Below are 20,241 nucleotides of genomic sequence, written 5' to 3' on the forward strand. Positions count from 1 at the left end.
AAGGTAAAGACATTTTCATGTAGGTATTTACTTTCATGTTCCTTCTAATGCCGTAGATCATCGTCTTGATAAAATTCACTGTAACGTAAAAGGTATACCTTTTACATTACAATGAATAAAAACCAAATAACTAGCATTTTGTGCAAAATTATAGATTTATTTTTACGTAACAACAGCAATTAATGTAATGATTAGACGCATTGCAACGCGGAACTGAGGATAGGAATGTTTAGTATAAATAAATTGGAAAAGTCTTCTGGCTTCGTTAAAATTTATTTAATTAGTGTACTTTCATAATACAATAACTGGGAACAACTGCAAAAGCGTCGCGAAGTTTTAATAGTCTGTTATCTTCTAAACAAACTTTTTCAAATTAAGAAATTACAGAGTTTAACTTCATAAATGTTTTGTTTTGAGCTCAAGTAACAAGAAAGTGTTAAGCAACAAGTTGTGTCGTTTTACTGGATTTCGTTAAAATGAAAAACTTGGATACTGTCTAAAACGAGTTAATTCACTAATTCGTGCGATTACGTACACTTTTGATGATATTGACGACACAGTCGCTAGTCGTATTAATTTCAAGGCTACGGCGTGATTCGGAGTATGAATTAGAGATTCACTAGATGGGTCAAACAGATCACTGTGTTATGTCTTTCCTGTAGACATATACGAGAGTTAAGGGCTATAAAGGTTAATTTTCTTATTTAACCCTTATTCACGTGAAAAGGTCCTCCTTTTATTTAAAGAACTATGATAAAATCATTACTTTCATGCCCACAAGCTGTTAACTATTGCCCACAGGAGAGAAAACTAGTGTGTTCGCGCGAACAGTACATTTTTCTCTCCTGTGGGCAATAGTTAACAGCTTGTGGGCATGTAAGCAATGATTTTATCATAGTTCTCTGAATAAAAGGAGGACCTTTTCACGTGGATAAGGGTTAAATAAGAAAATTAACCTTTATAGCCCTTAACTCTTGTGTATGTCTACAGGAAAGACATAACACAGTGATCTGTTTGACCCAGCTATATGAAATAGTAAAGGTACCTTATGGCGGCTGGCGCTTACGTCGCATAGCGCATAATATTGGAACGGCGTTAATAATCGCCAACCGCCATAAGGTACCTTTACCCGTGGTACGTCACATATCTTTAATATTTCATATCTAGTGAATCTCTAATTGGCCGATACACCGTGTCATTACTAGAGGTGCTAACTCAATCTTCATGTAAAAACGAACGATAAAAAATCGACTTCTATTCAGAATAGGGAAACCCAATCACCTCTGCTTTGTTTCACGTAAGGTTTTTGCGTTGCGTTCCCACCGCGAAGTAGCTGCATTGACAAACTGTGTAACTGTCTTCTAGTGCTTTGTAAAAACATCTAACACTTTGTGAAAGTGATCGTAAGAATAGAAAACTATTTTATTGCAAATTGATGGAAAAATAAATATTTAAGTAATATGCTTCTCTTATAGGAAAAATCGTAATTAATAAATAAACATAAACCGGACAAGTGCGAGTCGGACTCGCCCAATGAGGGTTCCGTACTTTTTAGTACCTATTTGTTGTTATAGCGGCAACAGAAATACATTATCTGTAAAAACTTCAACTGTCTATCACGGATCATGAGATACAGCCTGGTGACAGACAGACGGACAGACAGACGGACAGTGGAGTCTTAGTAATATGGTCCCGTTTTTACCCTTTGGGTACGGAACCCTAATAAAAAAGATAGTTTAAATCAATTTTTACTCGTGTTTTTGTTTCACTTTACGTACGCATTGATGATCTTGCAAGGTTTTTCGTAGTTGATTTTTTTTGATTATTTAAATGTAAATAGAACTTAAGTACCTAACGAAAGCAAATAAATCTATTTTTTTTAATATCAGGTAATGCATTATTTACATACATAGTTGTTTCACTTATTTACAAAGTATGAGGTTTATCATTAAAATAAATTAATTGCAAACATGTCAGCATATTGTCCAAATTACCGTGTGTAATCGAGTAATCGCGTATGTAATATTAGCTCAATGACAATTGCTAATTAAAAACACCAGTATGATTCATCTCTATAAAATTATATTCGAGGCTCCTCGGCGCATGTAAGCATAGGTAGGGAGATACAATTATATACGAGGTAGTACAGTTTAATTCACTGGTGTTGGCGCCGATTGTCTGTAGAAATATTGACAGTTTAGTATCTCGTGCCAGCTCTTATGAATCATCATCATCATCACTTTGCCAATATTTCTAGACGACGTGTTTTTTGGCAGGTACAAAAAAAACTGTATTTTTTCGGCACACATAACGAATGTTAGTTTTATTCCAAAAGTGTCTAGAATTGACTTATTGCTAATCAACCAGAGGACTTGAATCTTGGACCGATTTATTGGCCACATATTGTTATTGTTACTAGTAGGCCCAACAGTATGTATGCCTTGACATGACGGATATGAAATACCAGTTCTAAACATAAAGCCAATTGGATAATAGTTACATTTGATATATGATATTGAAATAGACTTTCGTTTGATGTTGGTGACAAGTTATTAACCTAATTCCTTGTAACCGTCTCGTCATATCAGGTAATGTACCTATACAATTTCCACTTTATATTGAAGATATTTGCTCAAAGACCCAAAACGGTGTTTAGATTATACTCGTAATAGTTAGGGAGGCGAATAGGGGAATTTTCGGCAATACTCGAGCGTGGCAGTTTAAGATATGAGAGATACCTTAGACCTAATAGAACAACCTTGTAAAGTATTTAGCTCTATATGTAGTGACGCGCGCCTAGGATAGACGATCAGATTAGTAAAAAAAAATGGATAGTCTGAAATACTCGAGCGCCTCAGATTAAGATATTGGGGGTTGATTTTAGTGTTTAAAGACTAAATTTAACTAATCTGACGATAAGTCTTTGACGCCGCCGAGTTATAGGGTCGCGAACTTGTAAAAAAAAAACGTTAATCCGGCATTCTCGAGCACGATTTTTTTATTTTTTATTTTGAAGAATATAATCTAAAACTTACTAAAAATACAAAATCTGCCGGTTTCCGCATGACCGGAAGTGTGGAGGAGCCATTTCGTCTCCCTAAGAACGCGTTGCGGCATATAAGTCGCGAACGATACATTTTACAAAAAAAAAGTTTAAATTAACAAAAAAGGTAATTTTATTGTCATTCTTAAATTCCCCGTTTTATCAAGAAGAAAGAAAGGAAAAAAAAGAAACCAAAAAACCTTTTTCGGTCAGATTAAGAGAACCCACCAACATTTTTGTCAGATTAAAAAAATATGCTTTCAGGATACCGAGATAAACCTCGCCTATGAAAATCTGACGCGCTCGAGTATTTCAAAAAAACTTTTTTTTTTTGCATTTTCAAAAATTCATCGTAACTTATCGTCACGCCGAAATCGTCAGTTTTTTTAAAGGAAGCTTCCTTGGGGCCTACTTAACACCCCTTCCGAAAATCTGACGCGCTCGAGTAAATTTTTTTTTTTTGCATTTTTGACTACTTTATATGCCTACCCCCACCACGCAAACCGGCAGATTAGTATACCGTTGTTATCAGAGGCACTCGGGGCATACGTAGTATGAATATCTGACGCGCTCGAGAATGCCCAAGTAACTGTTTTTTTTAACATTTTTGAAAAACCGTACACGCCAAACCCACCGCTAAAATGGTTTTTGCCATACGAGCTTTTCTTTTCGAAATTATTTTATCTTTCGATTTTGATAGGTCTCGACGGCGCCGTTGAATTACGCCATTTAGCTACCTCGCCTCCCTAACTATAATGATATAGAGATACATTTTCACTTTCGCCATAAATATATATTTTCATCGCTTGGTTGTCTTTAATACAACCCTCTGCTATTTGCTGTAAACAAAAACATAGTGCAAACAAACAAAAAATGTACACAAAAACCTTTTTTATTACCCCTTTCACTGAAACACGTAAACTACACGAAGAAATCTAATATAATTTTGAACATTGGTCAATTGCTACATGGTCTAGATAAGTAACATCTAATGGTTCTCCTTTCTCCTGTCTATATTAAGGTATATGAGAAAAATGCTATTTACAGATAAATAAAGACCAATAAATCAATATTTAGTCAGCTGTTGCGTCATAACAATATTATATTTATTCCTAGATTTTCCTTGTCGATAACAAGACACGTAAAGAGTGTATTGTGTAACCTGTGAAGGGGAATCATGTTTCATTTGACATTGGGAATTAAGCCTCCACCTCCGACAATGCAAAAATCTGGGTCATCGCATCAAGGAATATTGAAAACGATTTTCCGCGATATGAAACAAAGTTCCATTGTTTTTTTTTCTTTTCGTAAGCCACAATATTTACAGCTCATGTTAGGTACCTATCATTTAAAAGAACAAGTCCCATAGAATTATCTACCTACCAAATTGGCTCCGGTTATAACTTACAGGCCTATTCGGATTTCGAGATAATCACAAGATCTAGAGACGATTTAGAGATTAACTAGATCTACATTAGATATCGACTAGATGTGACTTGAATATCTAAGTCATAACTTGTCGAAATCGTTCAAGAGGACCTCCAGAATCGCGGAAACGTCAAATTTGACATATCTATCTTACAAATATCTTTAAATTATCCATATCGTAACTTGTTGAAATCTAGTAGAAATCTAATTCATTTTCCGAATCGAGCCGTTATACTTTAGAACAGGGGTCTCCAAACTTTTTTACCTGAGGGCCATATTGCGCCTCAGAAATTTTCGCGCGGGCCACCGTCGGTTTTTGCGCCGGGGGAGGGTGTCTGGTTGCTGCTGTTAGGAACAGCAGCACTCTCAATGAATGCTGAATCCCTGGAGCCTGGCTCCCGCGGGCCGGACAGTGGGCACTCGCTTTGGGTGTCGGCGGGCCGGATTGGAACGCGTCGCGGGCTGGATTTGGCCCGCGGGCCGGGGTTTGGAGACCCCTGCTTTAGAAAAATGTTAGATGATGTAAAGATCTTTAGGGCAGATCTGTAGAGCAGTTACTTTTTTCGGGTGAAATGATGATCACTTATGAGAGGTTCATTTATAGTTTCTAAATTACCATTTATTTGAGCTTTAAAATTCTTAAGTAAAATTTCCTAATGTTTCGTAATGTTTGGGTTTGTCGTGATATTTAAATGGTTGCATTTGTTGTAGGATTGATTTCAACAACCCCAGCACCGACAAGCCGGGCAACCTCGCGCACTCCGCCGTGCTGCGGATGCTGGAAGAGGAGGAGCGCGGCCGCAGGAACCCCGGTAAGCACATCAACAGTTTGTTTATTAGCTGGCTATAGTATCCTCGTAAGGCTTAGTGACATAAATATACTACACAGAGCCTGGACAAAGATAAGAGTCTGAAAAAGATGACGTCACCGGGCCTTATGAGGGTATATATCAACCGAACGATTCAAGTTTAGATCGACGTTCTACGATTAGTATGGAGCCGCTTGTTATCTAACCATCCGACTTGGCTTGCATCAATCAACACGTTTTGCCACGACTGGCATGACTTCATTTGTAAGTGAAGTCGCGCTTGATGTATGAAGTTGCGCGACTTAGTGTCAAGACATGGTAGACACAGAGGGCTTACCGCGAACCATGTTCGACGTGTTGCCTCTCTGTCGCACTTGTAAATTCGTGCGTAAGTGTGTTTCGGTGAATACCTACCTACCCAGTGGTAAAAAATAATTATAAAGAAATTAAATGTTTACCTATTGATTTACTAATCGATTTTTACCCAGCTTATTAACGCTTTACTAACCACTCCTGCTTTACCAGAGATATTAGCAACCCGTGAACAAGCTATAAAGATAGTCAAAGTTCGCGCAACTCGCCGCTTCGACTCCTGCTGGCCGCCAGAACGCATGGTATCTGCCCACTGTTGGGATGGGCTGCTTAACGCTAACGGACACATACACACACACTTTATGAAGCCAGAGGAAGGCAAAGGTATATGGTTCATTGCACACTAAAAAACGTCGTTACATTAGCATGGACACATTTTGTAAACATTAGAAATCAAAAAATTAAACTTCTATAGTATTTTTCAAACTCAATGAGTACGCTAACAGGTGTCATCTCCATATAATTTACAACCTAAAAACGCCAAATCTCGCAAAATTGTACTGAGATGACATCTGTCAGCGTACCCATCGAGTTTGAAAAATAGTAGGTATAAATAAAGAAAACTGACGTTCATCAGTGATGACATTACCCATTTATCATTCCAACAGGTAGGTATTCATGTTAGTTACATTATTAATTCTCTCAGGAAACATTTTAAAAAGCATTTTTTTATTTGTTCCAAAAATTACAATATAGTTAGTACTAATGTCCTGTGAAATTCATTAATAGTATACAGAATAAAATAAATAACAAAGAACCACTAGTCCAAAATACAAAAAAGAACCAGGCAAGTACAAGTCGGACTCGCGCACGAAGGGTTCCGTACCATGACGCAGGAAACGGCAAAAAAATCACGTTTGTTGAATGGGAGCCCCACTTAAATATTTATTTTATTTTAATTTTCGTACCTATTTGTTGTTATAGCGGCAACAGAAATACATCATCATCACGGTTCTGGAGTTACAGCCTAGCGACAGACAGACAGACGGACGGACGGACGGATGAACATCGGAATCTTAGTAATAGGAATAGGGTCCCGTTTTTAATACCCTTTGGGTACGGAACCCTAAGAATAACAAACTTAATGAAAATTAGCGACGCTGCTGTAAAAAAATATCGTTATAAAATTAAAGTTAACTGCATTAATCCTCCGAGTGCATAAAAAAATTAATATACTAGATAAAAAAGTACTCTTATTTCTATAAGAATTCCTATCCTACCGCAAATTAGAAAAAAGGAAACGGGTACGGCAAAATGAAAAATTGACAAATGAAAAATCGGAAAAATGTTTCGAGTTTGCAATAGGTAGGTAATGTAACCATCTCAAACTTCTCAAAGTCTTAAAATACAAAGCTGACAGAAGACTTCTAAATCTTATTAAGTAGTCATTCCAGCTCCATATCTAAGTCTTCAATCACTTTAATTAGGTATAATAACCCTATTGAAAATGATGAAGTGGTTATGTACTAAAATACCCAATGAATAGCATTGTCAATTGAGATTTTAATCGAAGATAACCTTTAGTTACAAATCGAGGGCCACGCGTCTCGATCGCTACGGCTGATAGCACGCAAGATGAAAGCAGTAATCGTGTCTCTTAATGAATCACTGAACTCTATTAATTTTATTTTATTTATTTTATTTTATTTGAAAAATGTTTACATGACCTTACAGACAGATCCAATGCGCCATGAAACTTAACATTAACATATACCAAAGGTAAATATAACAATCAGGTACAAACAAACAATTACAAATAACACAATTACAAATCACTAGTCCCTTATCACATCCACAATTACACCTTAACGGATGTAGGCCTCGCATTAATGCATTCGCATTAATGAATGAATACTATTCTTGTTAGGGTTTAACGTCCGAATATTCTGTGTCCCAGACCTTCCTTTGTACAAATGTCAAGTTGTGATTTGGCCACGAACTGGTGACGATCGTGTAGTTTGGTGGGAAGGATTTGGCAAACATCGTATTTTTACAAATAACGTGTTTGTATCTGGTGCTGTTTCTGGTAGTTAGCGAACGACAACGAGGGAATAACGACTACCGAGATGCCTGAGGCAGTAATTATCGGTAAAGATTATTTTTTACTTCGACTCGCGCTGTGCATGTTTTGCTTTAAAGATGTGAAAATAAAAAACGTGTTGTAGCCATTGTAGACACCGGAGTGGAGTTAAATAACTGAGTTTTACTAATTTAGATACCATGTCAATTTATTTTAATGCCGAAAACATGTGCTAATTGTCAAAAATTTATAAAATCGTCATTCGTCAAGGTAAGTTTACGATTACGTGTTATTTTTTTAAGAGAAATCTTTGTATAAAGCGAGGGATTGTTTTGTGCGATTAACGCGACGTTGAACGCATATGATCAACGAAATTTAGGGAAAATGATATTTTACATTAGATAATCTAATGACATTATATTATTATACGCGGTAAACGCAGCGGTAAGCGCATTGTCATATTTCATACATTCTCTTAACGCATGCGTCCAACGCTGCGTTTATCGCATAAAACAACCGCGCGTTTAAGTATTGATTGAAGATTTTCCGAATCTATAAACCGCAGTGATAATATAATAATATAGGTACAACACTAGCAACCTTCATTTTTAATAACATCTTTATAGACACGCTGTTAACATTCTAGAGCCAAGATTTAAGACCTAGCAACCAGGTGAACATTCAACGAATCGCAAAAACTGTTATTTTAAAAAGAATAAAGTGTTCTTCATTGACGTAACCATCTATTTCCGATGTGTTATTCTTGTGCCGAGTCACACTTCATGAATCAATGTCTTATTTTAAGAAGCCGTTGAAAAAAATGGTCCCTGACAAATTGGTATTTACCTACCGGTACACTAAAATATTGGATATTGTTGATAGTCTGTGTTGATAGCATAAAAGGTCGACTGAAGACATTTTAAATAAATTATAATATTCTCAATAACATATCAATTTCGTTGTAGTGTTGTAGGTTGCTCATGCATTAAAAATGTATTTTGCAAAATGGTAAAAAGATGCAGACACATGAGTTCCATTTAAAAACTTAATGTATTGAACCTACAAAAAAACGGAAACGATGTAAGCCCTCATTATTAACCAGTTTAAATTACGAGCCGCTTAAAATAGCTAAAGCTTTTTGTCAAGCGTACAAGTAGCGGTTTTCATACAGAGTTTTTCGCCGCTTGGGACATTTTATTTTTGAACTGTTAATGTTCCGGAGCTAAAAGTATCGCTAGCCAGCAAGATAATTAGCTTAAACAAGATAACAACAAATTATACCGGTCGGCGGCAACATGGCTATGTTATGTAGCCCGTTGCAATTATGTGCATCACACGCCTGAACGGCTAAAGTAATTGCAATCATGATTACAATAAGATGCTCCATAATCGAACTGAATAAATTAACCTTTCTCAATATGCCAGTTGATTCTATACTGTATGTTTTATTCTTTTAAGATTCCATTCTGGCAAGGTTTACAACGTAATCTTAAATGCATACCTGCGTCTTAGCGATTAATTGGACTAATACAGTTAGTAGGTTAGTAGGAATCAACGTTGTCTTGTAACTAAGACTTTCGGTCTATTAGAGTTTATGAGTACTGAATCCAAGTTATCTTACACGCGCACCGAAAAGTATAATGGATATGATAAGTCATAAGACTTCAAAATTAATGGCAAGTATGGAATGGCAAATATTCAAGGGCATTTGGATATTCTAATTAAACTGTTTTATTGTAGTTCATTGTAAAGATATACGCTACTTTCATGAAGATCGGTGTCTTGTCAGGTTAATACACTTGCACGGATATATCGTATGACAACATATATTAATCAGGTTTCAGGCAAACATCCAACTCGCTTGGCGAAAAACGAAAGTATTGTTCTGCGCACATACACACCTGTTGGCTTGGTAAATAATTAATAATGTCTATTATGTCTATAAACGTTACTACTACTATTATTAAAACGGTAATTTTTGTTATATAAAAAAATGTCGTTGCAGAGAAAGTGCAAGCAAAATTACTAACGAATATTATTACTAATAGGATTCAAAATTATGACAATTAAATTGCTGCTGAGGCGGCAAAATGACGCAAAATTATTGCTCTCAATGACGGCATATTTGCGGCATTTGCAGTCAAAACTGGGACCGTGCTGCCCAAGCGCTCACAAACTAATTATGCAGGTCTCTAAAAAAATCTTCGAGGTCACCGGAAACTGTAGGACTGGCTCGTTCGCTCGTTCCTCACCCAACGGATCGGCATAGCCGTCCAAAGGGGGAACGCAGCCAGCCTTATGGGAACCCTTCCACAGAGATCGGACCTGGGTGATCTAGCCAAATATGTTTTATTAATTTTTAAGCTATTGGTTTTAGTTTTGTAGGTAGTTTTAATTTTAAGTTACTTTTTATTATAAGTTTGATAAATAAATAAATAATTACATATGTTAATGTTACAATTAATTTTGAAAGTGCATTTACTTCGAAGGGCGGAATTATTGACCGGAGTCCCTAAATTTTATCAATTCTTATGTAAATAAATTTTAATAATTTATTTTCAACTCTTACAATAAAATACATATTTATTATTTAATAAATACATATTTATTATTTATTAAAAATGTATTTATTATTTAATAGATATGTATTTTATTGTAAGAGTTATTGAGCTTATTATTTAATAAATATATATTTTATTGTAAGAGTTGAAAATAAGATTATTAAAATTTAGTTACATAAGAATTGATAAAATTTAGGAATCCGGTCAATTATTCCGTCCTTTGAAGTAAATGCACTTTCAAAATTATGTTATAAGGCCCTATTTACACGAATCAAGAACTTGCATGCTATTTGGTCGATTAACTGAATTCATCATAATATTGCACGTTATTTCTCGCACCGTGTAAACGGGGCTTATGTGTCAAGGCAAAATATTCTATTAGCAGGTCAAGTGTCAAGGGAAATTCGTCCTTGGTCTAAGCCCAGTTTCTTATTTACGTTGTTTGTAGAGATAGAGAAAGCGCAATTACTAACTCCATTATTATTCCAGTCGTAAATTCTTACCTTGACAAGGTAGGTATTTGTTAATACATCAAAGTTGTCAATCGTGATCCTGATTCTGAAATGTAGTTCAAGGCGCAGACAGCTTTATGTAGTGGCTTTGAAATATATATATCCATACCGTACCGCTGCCGGTTCCAACGTCATAATTTGAATGTACAAACATATTAAACTGCCGAGAAAAGGGGAAGACAAATTATGTAAATTATGTACATATAAGTCATGCAATGTAAGCATAAGCGGTGGTAGCCGAGTGGATATGACGTCCGACTTTCAATCCGGAGGTCGCGGGTTCAAATCCTGGCTCGTACCAATGAGTTTTTCGGAACTTATGTACGAAATATCATTTGATATTTACCACTAGCTTTTCGGTGAAGGAAAACATCGTGAGGAAACCTGCATACATCTGCGAAGACTTTCAAAGGTGTATGTGAAGTCCCCAATCCGCATTGGGCTAGCGTGGGGACTATAGCCCAAGCCCTCTCGCGCATGAGAGGAGGCCTGTGCCCAGCAGTGGGAAGTATATAGGCTGAAATGATGATGAATGATGAAGTCATGAATTGTTATAATTATAACCTACGTTCAACTGAAACTATGTCTGTTAATAATGTAGCGAGCAATAAACTCGTAATCTAGCAATATATTCACTATTATTATAATACGGTTTATTCCAACACTGTCCCCGTTATAATAAATATACAGTAGAGGTCCGGTTATAACGACGCCCAAGGGACCGCTGATATTACGTCGTACTAACCGGACGTCGTACAAAACAAACTGCCAATTTTAATATATTTTTAAATCAAAATAATTACATATTTTTGTATTTATTAATACTTATGAGACAATCAAAGAAAAAAAAACATTTCTTTTAAAATATTTATGTACGTTAGTATTACGACACCTTGTCTTAAATGGAGAGACTTGTGTGTTTAGAAGAAGCCACTTTTCAAGGTACGCGTACTCACTCGTCATCCGCAAATTACTCGAATCCCATAGAATAAAAAGTCGTAATTCTTGGGGAACTAGTCAAACTGACGTTGTTTTATCACATAGTTCCTATGGCCACCTTCTGTGTCCATCATCAGATCAGCTGGAAGGTACCAAAATATTGCATTGTCACCCAACTTACATAATTATGTATGTGAAGTTTAAGCTCAATTGAATAATGGGAATTGTTTTATTTAGTTTGCAATATTACCAAAAGTCACATGACTATTTCATCCTGCTCCGTATAGGCAAAAGGGGGAGGGGAGTTGGGTGCGCGGGACGGAGTAAGCTTCTTACCAACAATTTATTTGTAAAAACTACGTCGCTCGTCGTTGTAACTGGACTTGACGGACGGATTTTGAGTCAATTTCCGTCGTTAAAAGCGATCGGTCGTTATAAGCGGAGTCGTAATAAACGGTAGTGCTTTCATAGTAGCTTGTACTAAAACCAAACAAGTGCCTCTACTTACGTCGCTATAAGCGGTTGGTTGTTATATGCGAAGTCGTACTAACCGGACTCTACTGTATTATATTATATTATAAATAATATAATAACGCCACGGCGACTGTTGTCAACTCCGTTACTGTCGCTGGTGTGTTCGCAAGTGCCTGATATAGTCGATCTTTGTTAGTAGAAGTTCGTGAACATTACGAATAAATAAGTGAACAAATTTATTTATGTTTGTCATCACTTTCCTTGCTCTTTCTGACATAGTAGACTCCAGTTCCAAACATGCCCCGAACGCTCTTTAATATAAATAGATATTACAAGTTGATCCATTGATTTAGACTTTTCTCATCGACATTGATAAATGCTAACAAGATACAATAATCGACCTAGTCCCACTTCAGTGGTCCTAAACATGTAAATATCTTCGTGACTAACGTTGCAACATGCAAGTCACCGTGGGAGGTGTGTCCAATTTTCGGCGAGTCCGTCATCGCGCGAACCGTGGCTGTGGCCTAAAAATGCGCCATCTCAAAATATACGAGTAATATGCGATAGATATTTTGCGCACACCTGGCTCCTGAGCCAAGTAGTCAGTCTCCTGACTGGACGGCGACCGTGTGCCTGTATAAAACAGTGAGTTGACTCCCTGTTTTTAATATTATCGTATAGCCTAATACACTATCGTCAATACTCTCTGTGAAGTGCATCAATAATTCAACTGATCTTTTTTCAAATTGGTGATTAATTAATACCTCACATGTGGTATTAACGTAATAAATATGTAGGTAATTAACACCTTAATTAATAAACAGTAAGGTCATAATCATAATTCTAGTGTTTGTTGTTTTTTCAATCAAGTGACATTAATTTTGTACTGCCGACTGCGCTATGTAGATTGCATTATTATATTATTTCATTGTTAAATTCAAAACCGCACGAGCAGCAAGCGGCCGGAGAGCAATTCGTTTTTTATAGTGCGTTTTTGTTTAATGAGAAATTAAATTACCTAATGGTGTTACTTATTAGGTATGTAGGTAGGTATGTATTGTGTATTTACGTTTATAATGACGCTACCTCACTTTGATATAAGTATTCAAGTCGGTGCAAAGTAAGCTTAGACGGACTCTAGGTCAAACATAAATGTGACGTTCCACGGCAAAAGATACCTTATGGCGGCTGGCGCTTACGTCGCATAGCGCCGCAATAATATTGGAGCGGCGTTAATAATAGCGTAAGCGCCAACCGCCATAAGATACCTTTACCCATGGGACGTCACAAATAATTATGTAGCATAAAGTGTACCCCCCTGAACATTTAGTTTGAGGTCGACAAGACTACTTCGATAATCGGATCACTATTATTCAACGAACGCAAATTTACAAAGCCTTGACTGAAATTCAAAACAAAGTACAACCAAGTACTAAGTTACCTGCAAAGTTCGAGAAACCGTTGAACTTCACAAGGAACAACAATTACGAGAAAGCTGCTAGCAGGAGATAATCTGATATTGTACGAGATTTATCAAAATTAAAACTTTTAATATCCTAAGACTAATTTACTAGGTACGGACCACGCGTGTCAAACTTACTAGTTCATTAATCTTACCCACGTGCTTGTACAATAAATTACACTTAAAATAAAATTACAGAGTTCGCTTGCCAACCTATCCCCAAGAATTACATATTGAAACCAGAACGCCTACCGCGAACACCGAAGTTTACAAGTTGCGGGCATCTTTCTCTTTTACTCTAAACGGCCCGACGCGAACTTTAAGATACGTCAATTAATAGATCAAGAAACGATATGGATTAAATATGTCAGTGTCAAATGTGACGTTTCTTCAAACAAAAACGTCTCTTTTGACACTTGACACATCTAATCATATCGTTTCTAGATATATTAATTGACGTATCTTAAAGTTCGAATCGGACAGTAAGGCATAATTTGCAAACTTCGGCGTTCTTGGTTATAACCAATAGCCCAGGGCTATAGCCCAGGCAATATATTCTACAAAAGCAACTAGTTTTTTTTCTTTTTCATTTTTTGTTTACCTTTCAACGCAAAGAGAGAGAGAGAGAGAGAAAATTTGAAACTCTGAAGGACCTATGAGGCTACCAAGTTTGGCACTGTCGAGAACGTAACTTACTTCCTATGCATCTCGCTCGTACTCACATATTAGTGTGAATGAGATGTATAGAAATTAAATTACGTAGACGTTAGCGTATATGTCAGTTTTGACATTTTCAGTGACTCATGGTACGGGTACTACTGGTAAATAACAAATAGTTAAGTAATATTTCGTACCGTAAACTTGCTAAATATTTTTTTGTAAATATTTAAATTTTCAGACATGTGATGTCTCCATTAATAACTACGTCTCTCTGTCTATGTCATGTACCTGTCATGTCACATTTTCTATGCATAGGTTTGACCCGGGTTTATTAAAAGTGTAGGTATTTACTCGGGTTTAATGTATTGAATGTTTATTAGTTGAATTTTTATTGAGGATTTCGCGATACGCCAAAATATCTAATTAATACAAACGTATACGTAGGTACATTAAGGTAGTGACACTTTGTCCGTATCTATATGACACTACGGCGGAACAAACGACACAAACATATTACCCACATACATACAAATACATCTTAGACTGCTAAAATCATAGCAACCCTTCGATCGATCGATATCAGGTTTGCTTGGCTTGGAAACGTTAATCCGTTCAGTGCTTTACTACACATTGTCGTTTCGCCACTACGCAACATTTTCGTTATTACATACCGGGCAACTGATGTTATTGGTTTAAACATGACCGATACAGTATAATCAATAAATAGTTTCGTTTATTTTACGCAGTCTTATTGGTAATCACAATAACTAACTCCAAATAAATCGTTTATATTGTAGTCGCCATTTGATTGGCATTTCTACAAAGCTTAAACTTGTCTGTAACCAACCAACTCACATTAATTTCCATCATTAAAACGTAGTTAATAATTATGGGCAACATCTGGTTTAATTATTAAGCCATTTCAATTTGGATTAAAATATTTCCATTAAGAGATTCAAGCGTTCTACAAGGTGACTACCTACTAGTTATATATATATAATTAAGGTTGTAGTAATTTGTATGATTATGGTAGTAACATAAGTAAAACGAGAGATTTTTCTTTCGTATAGGTATAGAATACCCGAGTAACTTATAGGCAAGGTACAGGGGGGCAATATAGGCCCCTGTTTACCTTCTTATTATTAAATTTGATCAGTTAAACAACGTAACGACATCATTAACAGTGTCGGATTTGCAGTCTTTGCCGCCCTAGGCCCCAGGCCCTGTAGCCGCCCCTTTCTCAGCACCCATCATATTGACTACATTTTGAGTTATTTCTTCTTATCATCAGCGAATTTTTTGTCACATTTTGCCGCCCCTAATATCTAGGTCCGGGCCTACTGAGCCTTAGGGCAAATCCGCCACTGATCATTGATATCCTTCTAGTACCCGATCAATGACATGTTATTAGCATGTATTACATACGAGACGTAGCTTCTTAGAATTTCTTTATTTTTTCTCCAGACCTGGCCCCAGGCCAAGCGGTTGGCGGCCGAACTAATTTAACACGAAATGTCTCATAATAAGTTCAAAGTGTTGAATACCGCAATGTAAACAGCAACACTCCTGCCTGTACATCGGTGGACCTTATTACAAAAAGCATAAGGTCCACCGATGTACAGTTAACAGTGTGGGCGATGGTGCCCAGATACCATCGCACTGAGATTGTTTCTAAAGATATATTTCAAGAACTATTTTTATGAACAGAGATTAAATTAACGGAGATAAATTAGAAAATCGCGTGGATTAACAACGCAATTTTGTTGCCAAAGAAATGCGCGATTATTCTCCCGTTGACTGATTTAAGTAGCGTGGAAACAGTAAATCTGTTAAAATAAGATTAAAAAACGCCATCGTAACCAGGAAATTACAAAAAAAAATACCTACTTAAAAATGTATTTCTCATTTTTATACGCAGGCCGGAATAGTGATTACGAGTATAGGTTTCTATTTCTACACATCATTGTGTTCGCAACACATTATTTCAAGAACGCAAAATTAGAATGTCTGACTCATTCACTCTTATCTCGACCTTTCATAGCTGTGTGTGAGTGTGCAATTTATTTAACACAATTATTACATTTACTGAAATTATAACACACTAGGCAGAAACGTGGAATATCATCTTTTCAGTAATTTCATGAGAGGTCACCATACAAATAATTATAAAAAAAAGTGTAAGGTGTCATTATTAAATGTATTATTACTTTTGTTTCAGGTCAGAAGAAAGTAGTGTGGCCGCCAGTGCCTGAAACTAACGGCTACCACCAACCACAACACCAGCAACAGGTGACTATCTCCCCATTGTATTCGAGATAGAGTTCAAACCTAATAACCCCGTTTCGATTTGAACCCTTAAGGTGTGTTCGCGATTCGTTCACGCAATGCAAATAATGATACTCAACAAATAGTGCATGAGCCTTTCGCATAAGGGTGGTATTCCATATGTCCAATATATAATGTATATTGCGTCACACATTTTCCTTAATTATTATTATAATTAATAGTCTAAGAGCTAGCCACGGAAATAGGTAAGCAATTTATAGAGTAACGAAATCCCTCTAGTTAGTATGCCATACTATCATTATTAATTAATCCGGGCGCCTGGCAGCTGTCTAGCGGTGGGTGTGGGAGTGGATGGGCAACAAAGTGGTTGTAAAATCAATTGAAGGTGTGCAATTTATAGAGCTCTGTGTTTGGTGTGATATAATAGCTTATTGTGTTTTTAATTCAAATATAATAATGCCAGGCGTTTTATTTGGGGGAAAAGAAGTGCCAGGTGATGAAAATACACAATCACTTGTGCGCCTGTAGGAAGTACTCAAAATTGCTTTACGCATAGATTGTGAGTCAGATGCAATTTGCTCGTGATCTTCCTGCAGGCGCACAAGTGATTGTGTATTTTCATCACCTGGCACTACTTTTCCCCCAAATAAAACGCATGGCATTGTTATACTTGAATTAAATACATAATTAGCTATTATATCACACCAAACACAGAGATCTATAAATTGCACACCTTCAATTGATTTTACAACCACTTTGTTGCCCATCCACTCCCACACCCACCGCTAGACAGCTGCCAGGCGCCCGGATTAATTAATAATGATAGTATGGCATACTAACTAGAGGGATTTCGTTACTCTATAAATTGCATACCTATTTCCGTGGCTAGCTCTCCGGCTATAATGAGAGAGTGACATGCAATGACATTGGACAAAGAAATTGGACAGGTGGAATACCACCTTAAGCGAATTCGCGGCGCGTTTGTCAGATCTGCTAATTTTAAATGTAAACGGGATTATTGTGTTTTTTCCGCCCTCGATAATTTTAACAAACACGCTTACGGACAACGGAATGCCACAATGTATATATTTTTGCATTATGAAGGAGGTCGGGGTTACGTATTTTATAATCCTCTACCTTCTAGTATATAAGCGCTGTATGCTGATCGGTTTATCCTACTATATTCATCGCACGTTATAATATGATTATAATATACCTACTATAATATTACACACTAACTAATCATTTGCAAAATAAGGTTTAAAAATGTACACTTAAAGTGTTATTAAGCATGTGTAAGACAATTCGTAAAATATTGCAGCGCTGTGAGAGAGTAGCGTGAATGCATAAAATTAAGTGCACTTAGGAATGAGTGTGGTGGCGGGAACGATGACAGCATGCATAACAAAATTATTTATTTACGTATGATATTGTACATACATAAACATAATTATATACCTACTTACGTCACTTTATCAACTCCCATATTTATTTTTCACATCAACATTTTCTAGTTTCTTAATTATATATTTATCTTGTACCACAGCGGTATCTAAGCCTATTTCCATAGTCTTAATTATACCGAGTAACTCGTTCATAAAGTGACGCTACTCCCGAGGTGTGGGTACTAGTAACACAATTTGACTTTTTAAATCCCAACAGCAGAGTTCCGCGTACAACGCACAGCACTCCCCCTCCGGGCCGCAGTACCAAACCCCACCCAAGCCCCAATACCATAATAGCCCTCACTACCACGAGCAGTACCAACAACAGCATCCCCAGTACCAGCAGCAGCCCCAATACCAGCAGCAGCATAGCCCCCAGCAGAATCAGCCAGCGTACTGCGACGGCAGACGCCAAGAGCCGACAGGGTTAAGTAAGCTGATCCCCTTCGGGCCTGGTGTGAGCGCGTCACCGGCCCCGGCGTACCGACAAGGCCCGCCGTCCCCGGCCGCGGCCCCTTACAAACAGCCTAACTCCCGTTGGGCCCCTGTGCCAGCCCCCCTCTCTCCACAGGTAATAGTAACTTAATTTTTGTCACCACTAATACCTGACAATCTGAAAACAAAATCGTAAGCTCAGGTGGGGTAAGAGAAATACATAGTTAATTTTGGCCGGGGCAAGAGAAACAGTATGGAAATTTCATATAGGTAAGTGTTTCTCTTACCCCACCTGAACTTATTTAACTTTGTATCTATTAACCGGTAACCGAGTGGTTTCATACTCGTATAACAAAAGTTCGTCAATAGCTTTTAGTTCTCTTCATGTTTTCATGGATTCGAATTCTGTTGTTGAGATTCTCGTCATGAACGTGCTTATTTGGAGTGGTTTTGTTTCTGTATGGATTGAGAGCTGCGCTGTGCATACTAATTAGATCAACTTGTACATTATATTTGAATATTTTGGACCCGGTGGGTATCACAATGTATTCTGCGTGCAAATTCATAGGGTTGCTTAATGGGTGGTCTTTATAACGCTTACAAGCTTTGTGGCATATTATTTTGGTGCACGCTTTGAATAAATTATCTAATCATTTAAATTATATTCTATTAACAATCAGTTGAAGCTAAATACTTAGGTATTTAAGAAGATCCAAATACTCATATATAGCTCAGGCTATCAGACGCTAGGTTTTATTATAATATCATTATATAAGTATAAGGGTTAATAATTAATTAAAAATTAAAAAACACGACTGCGAAAAAGCGAACTGAAAAGACAAAAATATTTTTTTATAATATCATTATATAAGTATAAGGGTTAAAAATAACAGAAGTCGAGAATTTTTCTCTTGCTTTAACCAAAAGTCTGAACCTTACAATTACGATTATCATCATTACGATTAAAACTAATTCAACACCATTTCCCAGGCGTACCCACAACAGCAGCCGCAGTACTCGCCTCAACAACAGTACTCTCAGCCACAGCAGCAGCAGCAGTACCAGCAACAACAGTACTCGCAGCCCGAGTACGCGCCGCCGCAGTACTCCCCGCCGGAGTACCCCCCGCAGTACGAGTACCAGTCGCCGCAGAGGCAGTTCGAGCCCCCACCGACGACCATCACGCTTCGACAGCAGCCCCCTGTGCATCAGAAGCCACCGCCAGTGTTCGCTAGCCAACCTGCCACAGCGACTTTCCAAGGTTCGATGTTGGTTTAATTAGGTACTAAGTAGCCTGTAACGAGACTCAAATAGCTTATCTGACCCCTCTTGTCCGAGGGTTTTATGATCACGTACGTGTTTACAATTTTATTATGGACCGTGTATATCATAAATATACAGCAATACAAAAGTCCATGTGCGCGAGACAAACTCGAAATTAATAGAGTTTATTACTAGAAAAGAAAATATTTCCACTTTGCGATTATCAATAATAACTTCAAGGAACAGCTTGTATTGAAAAACTGCCAGCAGTACCAAAAGAGTCGAGATTAAATATTTTATAAAAAAATAAATATTAGGACATCTTACACAGATCAACCTAGCCCCAAACTAAGCAAAGTTTGTAGGTACTATGGGTGCTAGGCGACGACATACATACTTATATAAATACGTACTTATATACATAGAAATCTAGGGGACATAGGACAATAAGTCAAGTCATACATAGAAAACACCCATGACTCAGGAACAAGGTCCAATCAGGTCCGTTGCAACAACAATATTAACTATA

The 20,241-nt window shown here is 37.0% G+C and overlaps 1 protein-coding gene across 6 annotated transcripts in view; it reads left to right on the plus strand.

The window, feature by feature from the left end:
• The window catches only part of LOC134792384 (ataxin-2 homolog), a 58,264-nt gene that overhangs the window by 24,701 nt on the left and 13,322 nt on the right, over nt 1-20,241 (plus strand). For 3 of the 6 annotated variants that reach the window (XM_063763674.1, XM_063763672.1, XM_063763675.1), the window contains 5 exons: nt 5,183-5,283; nt 5,806-5,976; nt 16,502-16,572; nt 18,232-18,585; nt 19,440-19,710. In XM_063763674.1, coding sequence (XP_063619744.1) covers nt 5,183-5,283; nt 5,806-5,976; nt 16,502-16,572; nt 18,232-18,585; nt 19,440-19,710 — 968 coding nt within the window. The remainder of the gene's footprint in view (nt 1-5,182; nt 5,284-5,805; nt 5,977-16,501; nt 16,573-18,231; nt 18,586-19,439; nt 19,711-20,241) is intronic. The other 3 variants (XM_063763673.1, XM_063763676.1, XM_063763677.1) reach the window with 3 other exon arrangements.

Source organism: Cydia splendana, chromosome 7 (genome assembly GCF_910591565.1).
Source record: "Cydia splendana chromosome 7, ilCydSple1.2, whole genome shotgun sequence".
Classification (NCBI taxonomy): domain Eukaryota; kingdom Metazoa; phylum Arthropoda; class Insecta; order Lepidoptera; family Tortricidae; genus Cydia; species Cydia splendana.